This window comes from Glycine max, chromosome 14 (assembly GCF_000004515.6).
Source record: "Glycine max cultivar Williams 82 chromosome 14, Glycine_max_v4.0, whole genome shotgun sequence".
Taxonomy (NCBI): Eukaryota; Viridiplantae; Streptophyta; class Magnoliopsida; order Fabales; family Fabaceae; genus Glycine; species Glycine max.
This window is the reverse complement of record NC_038250.2, coordinates 2,276,265-2,290,588: the sequence shown is the minus strand read 5'-3', so window position 1 is coordinate 2,290,588 and position 14,324 is coordinate 2,276,265. Positions and strand designations below refer to the sequence as shown.

At 29.4% G+C, this 14,324-nt stretch overlaps 2 protein-coding genes across 2 annotated transcripts; one reads left to right on the top strand and one right to left on the bottom strand.

The window, feature by feature from the left end:
- Positions 1-2,221: 2,221 nt before the first annotated feature.
- LOC112999380 (probable transcription factor KAN4) lies at positions 2,222-6,278 on the top strand. The gene is made up of 3 exons (XM_026125522.1): positions 2,222-2,345; positions 2,951-3,027; positions 6,048-6,278. Exons 1-3 carry the CDS (start codon positions 2,222-2,224, stop codon positions 6,276-6,278), a joined length of 432 nt encoding a protein of 143 aa, XP_025981307.1.
- A 2,469-nt stretch (positions 6,279-8,747) lies between these two features.
- LOC100817391 (transmembrane protein 56-B-like) lies at positions 8,748-13,818 on the bottom strand. Its single transcript, NM_001255902.2, is given in 9 exon segments — positions 8,748-9,088; positions 9,864-9,923; positions 10,072-10,147; positions 10,222-10,343; positions 10,524-10,598; positions 11,715-11,853; positions 11,943-12,031; positions 12,161-12,364; positions 13,586-13,818. Coding segments are annotated over 8 exon segments (825 nt in total). The 5' UTR covers positions 12,296-12,364; positions 13,586-13,818; the 3' UTR covers positions 8,748-8,959.
- Between the last annotated feature and the right edge of the window lie 506 nt (positions 13,819-14,324).

Genomic DNA, 14,324 nt, shown 5'->3' with positions numbered 1-14,324 from the left:
ATTAACAACTATAAGTTATTTATAACTTCTTTTTTGGCAAAATCATTTAAAAATTGATTGACAATGTGTACTGTACATTATAGCATAATACATAATTAGTGTAAATGTTTTTTTTATTTGTTTTGGGGCGGATGGTAATCAACACTATTAAGTATAAATTAAACTATTTTTACGAACATATTGTATTATTAAATATCTTAATTAACCATATGTTATGTCGGTGGATAATGAAACATGACATTGAAACGACTTGGCTAATCATATAGACCACCCAACATTGTGACAGCGTAAGCCGTGAACAACAGCCATAGCTTTGTGTTTGTTTTAACACTATAAATTAATACTTAATGCATGAATTAATATTGTGATTGTTTTTCTTCTTGTGCATACTTTTTTTGGTATGTTTGTTATAAAAGTAGAAAGAAAATAAAAGGAAGACGAAATTCATCCATGTTTGGCAGCACTTTAGTAATATATTGAAAAACTTGTGAAGATACAAAAGGTTATTACCCCCTTTTGGTTATTTTGATAGAGAGACAAGTTGAGGAAAGCATGGTACGTAATTCCCACACCAAGCAGCATCACATATTTCCATTTGGGGAATAAAATGATGTACCTTTTGATTTGAGATTTGTTTGTGTATTATAAGTGGATGCAAAAAACATAAAAAGGTAATAGAAAAATAAATATAATTAATGTACGTGGTATATATGACATATATGTCAATTTTTAGATGCTCAAATAATATAACTCTTCTCGCCTTTTCATTGCTTTTAATAAAATCAAAGGAGGGTAATAATAAACTCTTATAACATGAATTTGTGTCTTTATTAAAAATTATACAATGATGTGTGTTTTTTTAAATTCTGTGGCACTTGTTTTAAAAAATTGATCTATATTAAATCAAATCAATGTTTTTTGCTTTTAATTAACTATTCAATCAAATAAAAGTTCTTTTTTTATCATTTTATAATTGTCACTTAATTTTTTTAAACAACATTAAGTAGAATAACATATTTACAAATTGTTATTAAAATAATATTGTATTAATTAAAATAGATTTTAAGTTTTTTCAAAACTGAAAATTAAAAGAATGTAAATAGATGAGTCGATACTATATATATAAAAGTTAAAAAGAATTTTATCAAGGTTTAAATTTGAGAAAGAAATCTTAGCATAAAAGAAAATTAATATGAATATCCTATAATTAATTTGTGTTGAAAAATAAATACAGTACTTAATTAGATTTATAATATAGGGGCGGCTTATTTTTAAATCTCATTTTATCATAATTAACTGTGTCTTAATTCAGATAATAAGATCTACATATGCTTAACTTTCTTATTTTACATAATTGATTTTTGTTTTTCAAGTCATGTTTTGAAAACTACAATAAAGAAACGCGAAAGGAACAATTGCTGTCGGTGAATGCCAGTATTTTCGAATCAATAATGCTATGCAAAGGAACATATTAACGAGTTTTTACCCACCAAAAAATATTAACGAATATTTAAAAGATACTAAAATTTATAAATAAATAAATTTTATTCAAAATTATGATAGAGTTACATTAAAAATGACCACTAGGATATGTAGTTGAGACGTTTTTAGTTTAATTTTAACACATTGTTATTAATGCATGTACATTTTTTTTATACAATCAACTATTTAAAAATGATTTCAAATATTATATAAATTTTGATTTAATTGTTACAAAATTAATAATTTTTAATTATATGATAATTCATAATTAGATTGTTATATATTATATTTAAATTTATATTTTTTTATATAAAAAAAATTACTTTTAACTTTTTAACCAATGCTTTGAGAATATTTAGTTAGTACTTTTCCTCTATTAAATAGGAACTGTGTGAAAGAGCCATTGGTCGAATCTAACAAATATCATCTTTTTAAAACACATGGTCCATCTTTTGTACTGTCAATTTTAAATGTAATGATCAATTGGAGAACAAAAGCAATTTTTTTCTTCTTTGAAAAATAGACAAAAAGAATTTATGTGCAATATACGCTTCAGCATTTAAGAATCCATTATTTAATTCAATTTCTTGAAAAGTCATTGGCCTTGGACTTTTGGAGGTACGTTGCTTCAGCATTCATATTGTATATAGGTGAGACAAGCCCTATTATTCGCGTTGAGGTTCACTATAGCTATACATATATATCACATATGTGAAAGTGTGAATTGAAGCACAGAAAAATGATCAAAAACTCTGAGAGCAGTGTAAGAAAGTACAACAAATCTGAACTTCCACGCCTGCGGTGGACACCTGAACTTCATCAACACTTTGTTGAAGCTATTGAAAGTCTAGGTGGAAAACACAGTAAGTTTAATTTCCTTCATGTAAACAAATATATATGATATTTCTAATTCTAGCTAGGGTTTATAGCAAATTATATGTATAGTATATTAAGCATATCCCAAAATCAGTTAATAAAAGCATATGTTTTATTGGATACAAAAGTCCGTTTGATCGAAGGAGGCCAGTAATGTTGATGATTTCGATCAAATTCTTTCATTTTGATGTATTTTGATCCAACCTTAGAATTGTCCTTGATTCCTTAACTTGATGCTTTGTTGACTTACAATTTTTTGCATGTCTAGTTTCATTTCTAGATTTCTTTGAGTTTTCTTGTTTATCTTCTAATTCTTATTGCATACCACAATATCTGAGAAGAGAAAAGATAATTTGTGTTTGCAATATAATTTATAATAGCACATATATATGATATGTATATAGCAGAAAATTATTGGTTCATAATATATATCCATAGATGAAGCATACGTTCGTTTCCTCTCTTTCTTCTCTAGCTTGTGTGTGTGTATGAAATATCAAATCAAATTAAGGTGGGAAGGAAAGGAACTGTTTGAGAATTGCGATGCTTAATTAAGCTGCAAATATATAAATCCAGCAAAATGGTTTTGCAGAGGCAACTCCAAAGCGAATTTTGCAGCAGATGCGTGTGAAAGGACTGAGAATCGCTCACATCAAAAGCCATCTTCAGGTATGTATGTATGCATAGGTCCAAATCTTATTATTATTTTTTGTGAATGAAAACTCAGCATGATCATCTGAGGAGGAAGATCCAATTAATATACGTATAGTAGCTAATTTAGCACCATTTTCTTTCTTCATCACTTAACAGTAGTAGTAAAATAGTTCTAAAACTTGCAGAGATTATTATGTAATTAAAATATGATTTAAATATATTTTTGATCTTTCCAATTTAATGGTTTTTTTTTTGTTCTTGTAAAATTATTTTTATATTTTTAATTCTTATAAATTATATTTGTTTTGTTTTTAATTCTTAAATTAAAAAAGTGTTATTTAAAGCGTAAAAAATAAATCAAACATAATCAGTAAAAATTAAAAATAATTTTATAAAGACTTAAAATAAAAATACTCAATTATAAAGATTAAAAAATATTTAAGTCTTAAAATATTTCTGATATGGATAGAACGTCCGATAGATTTATTAATTCTCCATTTTTAATTAGTCCTAAGGTCACATCTCTCTTCCTTGTTCTATATTAAATGGAACAATAAATAACGTAGACCTAGCTAATACATTGGTAATTAGTAATTATTGCTGAAAAGCAAAACAACAAAGCAGATAGAGCCTTCTTTCAAAAAGACCATAATTGATGGAGAACATGATAATAAGTCACTGCAAAGTGAACTATATAGTAGTATATAACAATACAAACATCTATATACAATTAACTATCTAGGTTAGTTACATATTCTTTTATTCGTATAAATTAAAAACAGTAAAAAATTTATAATAATTTGTGCATCGTTTAATTAACCAAGAATTAGGTACACATGCTCCACGAAGAGGGAAGATTTAAAGAAAAAGAATGAATTCCTCTCTTCTCATTAATTCCCGTATGTCTCTTGTAAATTATAGTAAAAGAAGATTTTTGTTTCATTGGGTAACAATATCAAAGCAGCCAAATATGCAGCTCTATACAGCTCTCAAATTAATTTTGTTTATCAGCTCAGAGCCATTAGACTGGCTACTCATATTTTGTGGTTTCTATACAGTATCCTGTTAATTATTTTAGAAGCGAGAAATTAGCTAGATCCTGAGTAAAGTCAGAAATTAAAGCAGAAATCTGTTTCAAGAATATTTTTTTTGTACCCAAATATTGAGATCAAACACAAGACTACTGTTGGAGAATTATAATTAATGTTATTTACGTGTGTATATATATATTATTTATTTCCTTTCTTCTATTAATTAATTTTTGAATTAATATATATAATTCATGATTGAGTTTTCCTACATCGATCCAAGAGAAATTTTGGGTTTTGTTAGATGTACAGAAACAGGAAAGGACATGCCATTATTGCACCAGTGGGTCAGTTGCTGGAAGATTTCAAAATATGCTCCATTTCTCCAACCGAAAGGTAACCCATTACTGATTTTTCAAAGGATTTTCTGTTAAGATGTCTTTGATTGGCTATGGATATAGTCAAAATATTTTTTGTAGGATTTGGACAATTTTCTTGTTCTGAACTAGCTTTTCAAATTTTTTGTCTAATATGGTTTTCAAGTCTCATGGTTGGATCACTATCTATTTCAACAAGCTTCGTTAATGATTATGCATATGGTCTGGTACTATTCAAATTTTATTAATTCCTTTTCTTTTGTTATATATATACCGGTTACGTTATAATAATTGTTTTAGGCATGAGGGAACTATAGTTAGATATCTCACAGTAACTAAAAAAGTGGTTAATATACTTCTCATAAAACTTAAGCAAATGATCCTTCCTTGAAGTAGCTTTTGGAAAGGAATTAGGTTTGGTTCATTTCTAAAGATATATATATATATATATCATAGGTAAAATTTATTAGGCTTTGAAAAAAAATGGCATGGTGTTCTATACTATTTTTTTTTTGAACTTCAGCCATTACAAAAAAACGTCATTTGAATATGTTACATGGCTTCGATATGAATCAACTCATCATGAGTACTACATTTTACTATTATCACTTTATGAATCAGTTATTTTATCCCATTTTTATTTAACTAACCTTTTGCATACCCTTTAAATATGCTCATCAAATCGATAGGAAGCTGGGAATTGAACAACTTTTAAGATTATATATATATATATATAAGAACTGCTTTATGACTATGAAAATATGTAAACAGGATTCTGAAGCGGGAAGAAACTGATTATGATCTAAACCAGGTACTATTTTAAACTAATATTGATATCACTTGGCGTCTCCCCTATTTTTTTGCGACTTTTCATTGATCATCTTATGTTGTAAAAGCATCAAACGCAGTGTTTCAAATTAAAAACTATGTTCTTGTCTTGATGACGATTTAGTAATTGAATTGATGCTTCTAGTCGTTGAAATATCTCTGCAAAAATATACATACTTTAAACTTTTTTTATTGGTATTAAAAGTTGAATATTAAACATTCCCGCACACAAACACTTCCTCACAAGTCTATTTCTGTATTAATTAGACTTCTATTATTAATGGTTTTATAATTAAACTACACCTTTTTTTAGCATACGTGCTCTCGGAAAGAAGAAAATGTCCATGTAGTTTATATTCCATGCGTTGCACATACAAAATTTCAAATTAAAAACTTGGCTTACTTCAAATTGTTAGATAGGCCAGGTGGAATGATTTTTGCTTGGCACATAAAATTTTAGTCCCAATTAAGGTAGAAAATAAAGACTAACTTTAATTTATATGTTTTTTTTCCCAACAAAATGCTTTTTTGTAAGTTTATTTCAGACATAAGAAAGTAAATGTTGAATACAGCGTTTTAAATTTAACATATCAAAGTGGAAAATACGTTTTGTATACAAATATTGCATGATCTAACTAATTACATTCTATATTCTTGATTAAATAAACGAATTTGAATACAGCGTATTAAATTTAACATTTTTATTAAAACAAAAAAAATCCAGAAGAATATAAATGTTCATTACATATGATTATTCTCAGATATATTTTTTGTTCAAAATATATATTCTGGAACCTTGCAGGAACCACAGTCAAGTGCACTCTTGCTTAGTGATGATGTGTCAAATGAAGAAGAAAATTTTGCTGATCTATCTTTCTCCTTTAGCACGCCTCTAATGTCCATTATTCAACGTGAGAATAGCAAAGAGATAATGCGTTTTTCGTCATCCACTGCAGCTGCTAATCATTCCGTTGATTCTAGTTCTACGCCGTCTTTTGCAAACAATTACATAAACTTAGACCTAACAATCTGAATATGTGTATTAATTCTTTTTATTTACTTACACGTGCGTAACACTAGTTTTAATTACATGTTAGCTTTTTAGGCAAGGACTTACAATTAGTAGTTAGTTAATTATTGTATTCTTTATTACAGTGTTAGGCTTGTTAGGCGTAATAAAAGGTTCTCTTTCTTTTTCTGTAACAATAATGATACAAGAATTTAAACCATGCTTATTAATTAATGGAAATTAAAATCTAATGATGATGATTGATCAAGTTGAGTTGGAGAAACTTTCTTCTTATGATTGATCACTTGCATATATGTTTAATGAAAATATCAATTTAATTATGCATCTTTTCAGATTCAATCACATTATGCATCTAAAAAAAACTCAGCACCATCATGATCATATGAATCACCATTCACGCATGTCTTATTCTTAAAGAAAACAGCATAATTCTTTTCTAGGAGTTATCACACGCAGATTGTGGTCAATTTCAATCCTAGACAACACAGTACATTCGAAATTAATGATACTTTGACCAAGTATCAATTGTAGCAACTCCTTTACCTTTATACCTTATCAATAAAGTCTCCGTTTGCAATTTTAATTATAATTTCTTTTAACTAATTATCCAGCTCTCTAAATTAATTGTATGCTTTCATTGAAGGTCATGTGATGAATATAATCACGTACCATCAATTATAACTCCGAGCTTATTATTGGCTAGCTATAGAACAACCAATTCCACAGGCAAAGGATCTTCTTTTTTGTTGTGCTATGGGGTTAGATTAGTTGATAAAGTGGAACGTTGTATTCTCTTGTTCAATAATTTCCTAAATAGAATCAAGATAAACTTCCATCGATCGATCTAGCTACAATAACCCACGTACACATGATAATGTTATTTTTATTTTATAAAATATCAGAAATTTTAAAAGCCTACACATGGTCTTTGTAGCCTCTTTTCAACCCAAATTTGATCTTATATCTTTGTAGAGACATAGCAACCAAAAACTCGGTTAATTATCAGAGTGATCTTTGATGATACCTCCCATACTAATGAAACCAGTTGAAAGGCAAAGTGGTTATTTCTATGTCTAACATTTCAAAAATATTCTAGCTTGTATATATGTTGGACACGTGCAGGAAAAAAAGAGAGGGTATAACGATCCTTTGAATTGCATACTGTTTGACCTTTGTCTCCATTGAATCAATGTTAAATTGTTTAACCATACATTTATAACATGATTCAACCCATCACATTTAACTAGTAATTTTAGTGTGTGAATGGTACAAGATAATAATCAAAATTCATACTAAATAAATATTTTTTAATATATAAATTATATTTTAAATTTACAATAAATGATTTAAATTGAACTTAAAATATAAAATTATATTTCATTATTGATAATTTCTAAAAAAAAATAAGTTTAGGAATGAAAATAAAAGAAAATAGATTGAAAATGATAAATAGTTAAAAAATTAAGTATGCAAATAAAAATAAAAGAAAGAAAGTTTAAGATAATGGAGAGAAATTTTTGACTAATTATAGAGATAATAAGTGAAATACACATTAAAAGGATCGAAAGGAACAAATATTTTAAAAAAATTGAAAAGTGAAGAAAATAAGAATTTTACTTTTTAAATTGTGCATTTTAATTTATAATATAAAAGTAAACTATGCAAGTCACAACGTTATAATAATAACTATCTAAACAATAAGGCCCGTATGTTGAAACTTAAAAAATAAATAGTAATTTTAAAATTCTGTATAAAGTAGTTTATTTTTAAAATCTTATCTAACATTTTTTTTAAAAAAATATAAAATATATTTTATTGATTATAATTTTTTGAATAGAAAAACTTTGACAAACATACTAAAAATTTATATAAGTAATTTCTTTTCAAATTAAAAGCAATTTTTTAGTGAAAAATAACTGATCCATGAAGATATAAAATAAAACGTATAAAGTATGTAATTCATAATTGAAAATAATTGTTTAAATCAGGTGTATTAACTCCGAAAGCCATTCCTTAAAATAAAATTTCATATATCAAGATACATTTCAAAAAATAAGGTGTAAACTTCATTTTACAAAAAAAGAAATAAAATTATTGCTCCGTAGAAAAACAATCGAACGTCTTCCTGCTCTTAAATCCAAATTATGCTAGATATTATAGTTATCCATTCGTCCCCTATAGGCTAAATTTCACTCACCTAAAAAAAGTAATCTTTCTCGATAAAGATAAAGTCGATTGATTAGGATTAAATTTTTTTCCTTAAGAGGGAGAAAGAGGCCAAGTGTACTTATTTGGATATTTATTATCCGTCATTGCATGGTACACTTGCTAGTTGCTACCACATATAATACTGGATTTCCTCGGCAAACCAGAAATTAAATACCGTGGTGTCCATGATCTTGTTATATATCTATCACATGAAGATTGACCACAAATTCCCGAATCATATAATAATTTCTCCTGCCAAACAAATGGAACGAAATACTTTGCATCGAACAATATATTAAAATTAAACTAATAAATGTACATTAATAGAAGAAAAAAGGCAGAATGAACATCTTTGTACAAGTTCGAATCCACAGGGGATCCAAACACTTTCAATTGTTTCTGTTCTGTTACATCTTTCACTACACATCATTGACCTGTATATCAGTTTTCTAAAATAACATCACTAAGCAGAATTTTCACTGCCTCTTCGCCAACGTCTTCCTCAACCCTTTGATAATTTTTGAAAACCAAATCAAGTTCATAACTGATAGTGCCAGTGGCACAACAATAACTAACACTTGTCCAAACGCGTGCATCTGCTCAATCTGTTGAATGAATAATTGAACAATGACGTGAGGTCCTAAGCTTTATAAAGTAGACTTTGCTTGACCAGAAATTAGAAAGAAATAAACCATTTTTAAGATTCCCATACAAGACTAAAGTCTAAAACATTTATTACAAAAATGAAGACATTACACATTCCCCTTGATTATGCACGTAAAATGCAACAGTCATTATTCACAACTCTCATACCTCACAATAAACCACTCCCTATCCCTATCACATATAGGTGTATTTTTAACAATCTTCTGGGATGAACATTTCATGACTAAGTAGTTGACATGATGGATCTACTATGACAACATTTGGCTTAGCAAACAAGGAGTCAAATTGTAAATTTATTGGAAAAAGTTCTACCAATTCAGTCTTATTATGTAGAGGTAATGGTATGTAAGTATATACAAGCATAAATGGACACAGACTATACCACACTAAGGATGAGTTTGGTTGTGTGGAATGGAAGGAAAGGGAAGAGAATTGAGAAGAAATATTTAAATTATAGAAAAGGTGTGGGACCCACAATTTTAAAAATTTCTTCACAATTTGAACACAACCAAACCAAGGGAATCGCTGATCCATGCACCCAAACACACATACATGCAAGTTCAAAAAGTGATCTTGTTGGCAACAAATACATCCAACAGATGGGCAACAAAACATTATTAGCCATCTTAAAAGGCCAAAAATTCAATATTAAGATCTGCTTGCTGCAAAGCACCACATACCAGACAATTCTTAAATTCAGTCAGTAGTTATTACCTGGTCAAAGTGCAGGTAGACATGGTAAAACATGTAAACGAACAAAAGTATTCTGGCAACCTGCAGAAAGACCATTTCAGTTAGCAAGCCCAAGATGGCACGGATGAGATTTCTATATACTTAAACATGATATGCAATTCACAATGATTCCACAAATAACACAATAAATGAGTGACAATATATTTCAAACTGCAATGACTTGACCCACCAGCCAAGCAATGAATATCACAACCCCATTGATGAGATAAGCTTTTGACTTCTTCATTCCAGCTGCATCAAGATACCTTCACAAACACAGTATGTGCATTAGTAAATAAATAACATGACATATAGAGTGCATATTTAGGTGCAAGATTACCATCTCAAGTTGATCCCAGGAGTTGTTGTCTCAGAGATCAGGACCATGTATGTGTATAGCTGACCCTCCCCGCTCAGCATTGAAAATGCTACTGCTACTAAAGAAAGCAAATGATGAATCACCTGAATCAATGTTAATATGAAGTCATGTTAAATTCATATTTACAACCAAATAGGGTGAAAAAGGAAGGAAACCAAACTCTTGCCATAATCAAGTGGAATATCTTAAAATTGAATAAGAGAGTTCAGATGATCAAGGTTAGATTGGTTTAAACTATGCAAGTCAAAAGATATGATCCTTACATACTCATATCCACCAAGAGAAGGAAAAAACCAAAATATCATCCCAAGGTCAGCGATGAAGTAACCGACAGACACCTGTCACATTAAAAACTAAAATATAATACAAATTTCATGACCAGATAAAAACAAAAATGTGTTGCAGCTCATAATATGATGATCTATAAACGTAAGATATATACTTTTTGTTATCATTGGATGTATCAGGAAAATCAAGGGAGTAGCAAGTCCAAATTTGATGTAAATCATGACTAGCAACATATAGAAGAATTATGAAAAGGAAATTAGCAGAAGATGTAGATACTAAGAAAAATGAGAAGAGTGATTTAGTCAATATATTATGTCAATATTATTTGTTAACATGCTCAGATATGGCTACATACACATAAAGAAATGATGATAAATTGATAACATTTCAGTCTAACTTATTCAATCTAGGATCCAACCATTATGCCAATTGCATTAATTACACATTCTGGATCAACATATGGTTCATGCTAATAAAAAATTGTCATTTATGTATTTTAATTATCAAATAGATTACATTACTCTATGAAGTATGCAGGTCTGAAGTGCAATTGCAGAATGCTTTAAAGTTAAAAAAAGGTGGACAATGTAAAACATATGGGAATCTATTTATCTTGCTTTTCTTTCTTCAGCAAATCTTTCAGAAGAAAAAACAAATTACGAAAATCAAGCAGCAAGTTAAATGCAGCTGAAGGAAAATAGCATTTCATCACTAGTATCCTACTGATCAAGTCTTGGGTGTTTGCATTGATCATTATACAAAAAACCTTCCTAGTAGTGGCTTCTTCTAAGAAACATTCTTAACACCTTAAATCTCCATGCTGGATTCCATTATCACTTCATGAACTACAAAAAGACAATTCTCTACTTCATGGAAGTTAACATTACCTACTTGCTTATCGTATATACTTACTCATCAACAATTTTCTTAAAATATTATTTTTCTTTAACCCTAGCAGCCTATGATTTCATCTAGGTCTGTCTTGCCTTCATAACAAGGCATGGGTGTTCTCCAAATTTAACTTCCAGTATATCTAGGGATTCAGACTCAACTTACAATATCTCCATCATAAAAATGTCAAAACATGAAAAGCCCACCAAAATCTACAAATCACAAAGAGGAAGAAAAAAGGGAAACAAATTGAAAAGAGTCCACTTCATTCTTACCCCCAGAGCAAAGGTAGATGATGAAGAGCTTCGAAATGTAATAAGTTCGGACGATTGGTTGTCAGAATATAGATTTGAGCAAAACACCAAGTACAACGACATAGTTGTTATGAAAATAGCATGAATTGTTGACATAGAACTGCACAAATAATAGGAAAAAAATGTAAACATATTATCTTGTCAGAAACAAATTAAGAAACATTCCACCAAATAAAAACATCCACTCACCGATTATTCCACTCAACACGTTGGATTCTAGTGAGGCTGGAATAGCTCTTAAAGTGAACAGTGCTAAATAGCTGAGTAAGATCATAGACCTGGAAAAACAGTAAATATTTAGAGATAAATGTAGAATAAAAATAATAAATAGCAGTAATCTTAAAAGCTCTTAAGTCAGGTGAAATACTTTAGAAAATAGAATGAGGATAAAATTTAATACAACATACCATCTTGCAAGCAAAAATACCACCAATAATAGAAGTATATGGAATCAGAGGGTCTGCTAACAAATATTCCTTCACAAACAAATTAGCCCGGTTCTGGTAAGATTTGAATTTCATCATTTCTTTAGAAGCTAACATTGCAACACCACCCCTTGATTGAGAAATCCTTTGAAGATTTTACAACCTTTCTGCCTTTACACTTGTCTCCTGTAATATGAATAAATACAAGTTTGAAGACAAGATGTTCAAAAACTAAAAGCCAAAGATGAATCCTAATTTGGTTTCTCTATGAGAATGACTTATGAGTTAAGGATAACAATAATTATCAAAGAAGTTACATTAATTGAGGGAAAGAGACTTAACATATTAAGTCTATTGTGTGCCAAAGAGACAAGGACATCAGATAATTAATCAAAACTTTCTTATGGAGAAGCCAGAATGTTCATATATAAGGAAAGAAGAAATATGAGGAATTTGAAGGATAGGGTATCCTCCTTGCAGAAAAGGATAGTCCACATCCAAAATTAAATAAAACTATGCTAATATCTCTCATTCAAAGCAATCTTATGCCAAATCAACTCTAAAAAGGTAAGAACATCCAACAGAAAATTCAAACATTCAGCATCCAACAAAGACACCAAAAAGTTTGTTTGCATACAAATCGAATTGCCATAACACTCTTCCTCTTTACTCCATCCAAAACCTCTGAAATCAATCAACAAGACAAGAAATGCTTCATATCCTGTGCACATACATACCCAAGTTTCACCCAAAGGTCGATTCCAATTTCCAAATGTCGCTATCCAGCAATGATAATAACAACTAACATCATTACCGCAGATCCACCAACCAAACCAACATATGCTAAATTCAATTATTAATACTTACGGGAAATAAATTATCAATCCGGAGAGGGTAAGAGAAAAATGATATAACAATTCGCTTTAGACATAAATATGAGTAATAAAAAATTTATTCATTAATATCAAGCCTAACCAGTTACAACTGCAGAAAATCAAATTAGTTACTACTAAAATTAATGTGAAGCTGACAAAAGACAGTCAAAAATAAAAAAAGGGGGGGAAATCTAAAATTATTTAAGAATTGAAGTTCACCAAATGCAATTCAAATAGGGTTCTAATTTCCACACCAAACCAGCACCCAACCAAGTTCATATAATTGCAACCACTTGACTTGATCAAGTGGGATTTGAAATCCTTGCGGGATCTTCAAAGCACCAACTATTTGTACTTCTCCCACACAGAGAACTCATTGGCGTAAGTTCAGCGACAGCAACAAACAAACAAACAAACAAAAAAATTACACCAAACTTCAGAGAGTAAAATCTCTTCACGAACTAAAAAAAAAAAAAAACGAATCGTATAAGCTTTAGCAGCACTCGAGACAAAAAGGAACGAAATGAAGTACCGAGGAAGGGCGAATAGGCGAGAGTTTGGCGAAGGGAAGAAATGCGATCGGTTGGTTGGTGAGTGCGTTTGTAAAGAAATTTGGAGTTGAAGGTGGCGGAATCATGCTGCATGAGTTATGTTAATTGAAGAAATGGGAAGGGGAAATTTGAACACTGAAAACCCTAACATGTTTGGATTGGGATTGGGATTGGGATTGGGAATGGGAGAGGTGAGGCTAAGGAGGAAGATGATAGGAAGAAATATGGTTGGCACCCCGCGTCTTTTATACACTTTTTCAATTCTTCTTCCTTTTTTTATATTTTAAATAAATATAAAATGATAAAGAAAAATAGTTCCACTCCAACTCGTAGCTAACTCAGTATTCAATCGCTCTCATCAATCATTTCAATTATTACGTGTCAAATGGAATAGATTTTTTTAATTAAATCTATATCATTTATTGTCTTGGGTACTTGCCTTCCAATCCCATGTTTTTAGTTTGTGTTTAAGGCTGATGTATAAAACTAAGTCAGTTATCAGGATTTAATTAACTTACTAAAATAAGATGTATGAGTTATATTATAAATTTCTGATTATTACTTATTATTCATATCTATAAAAAAATTATAAGTCATTATTAGTATGTTTTTTGAATAAAAGTTCATCAAAATAATGAAGATGAATATGTTAGTGTATAATTTATTTTTTCTTCTAGTAGTTTTTAATAAATAAAATGTTTTTTAAATTCTGAAAATTCG

Excerpts from the sequence above, each read along its gene's own strand:
- LOC112999380 (XM_026125522.1), top strand. The coding sequence starts at position 2,222 with ATGATCAAAAACTCTGAGAGCAGTGTAAGAAAGTACAACAAATCTGAA. Across the intron at positions 2,346-2,950 it reads AAGTCTAGGTGGAAAACACA|AGGCAACTCCAAAGCGAATT; the intron begins GTAAGTTTAATT and ends ATGGTTTTGCAG. Across the intron at positions 3,028-6,047 it reads ACATCAAAAGCCATCTTCAG|GAACCACAGTCAAGTGCACT; the intron begins GTATGTATGTAT and ends GGAACCTTGCAG.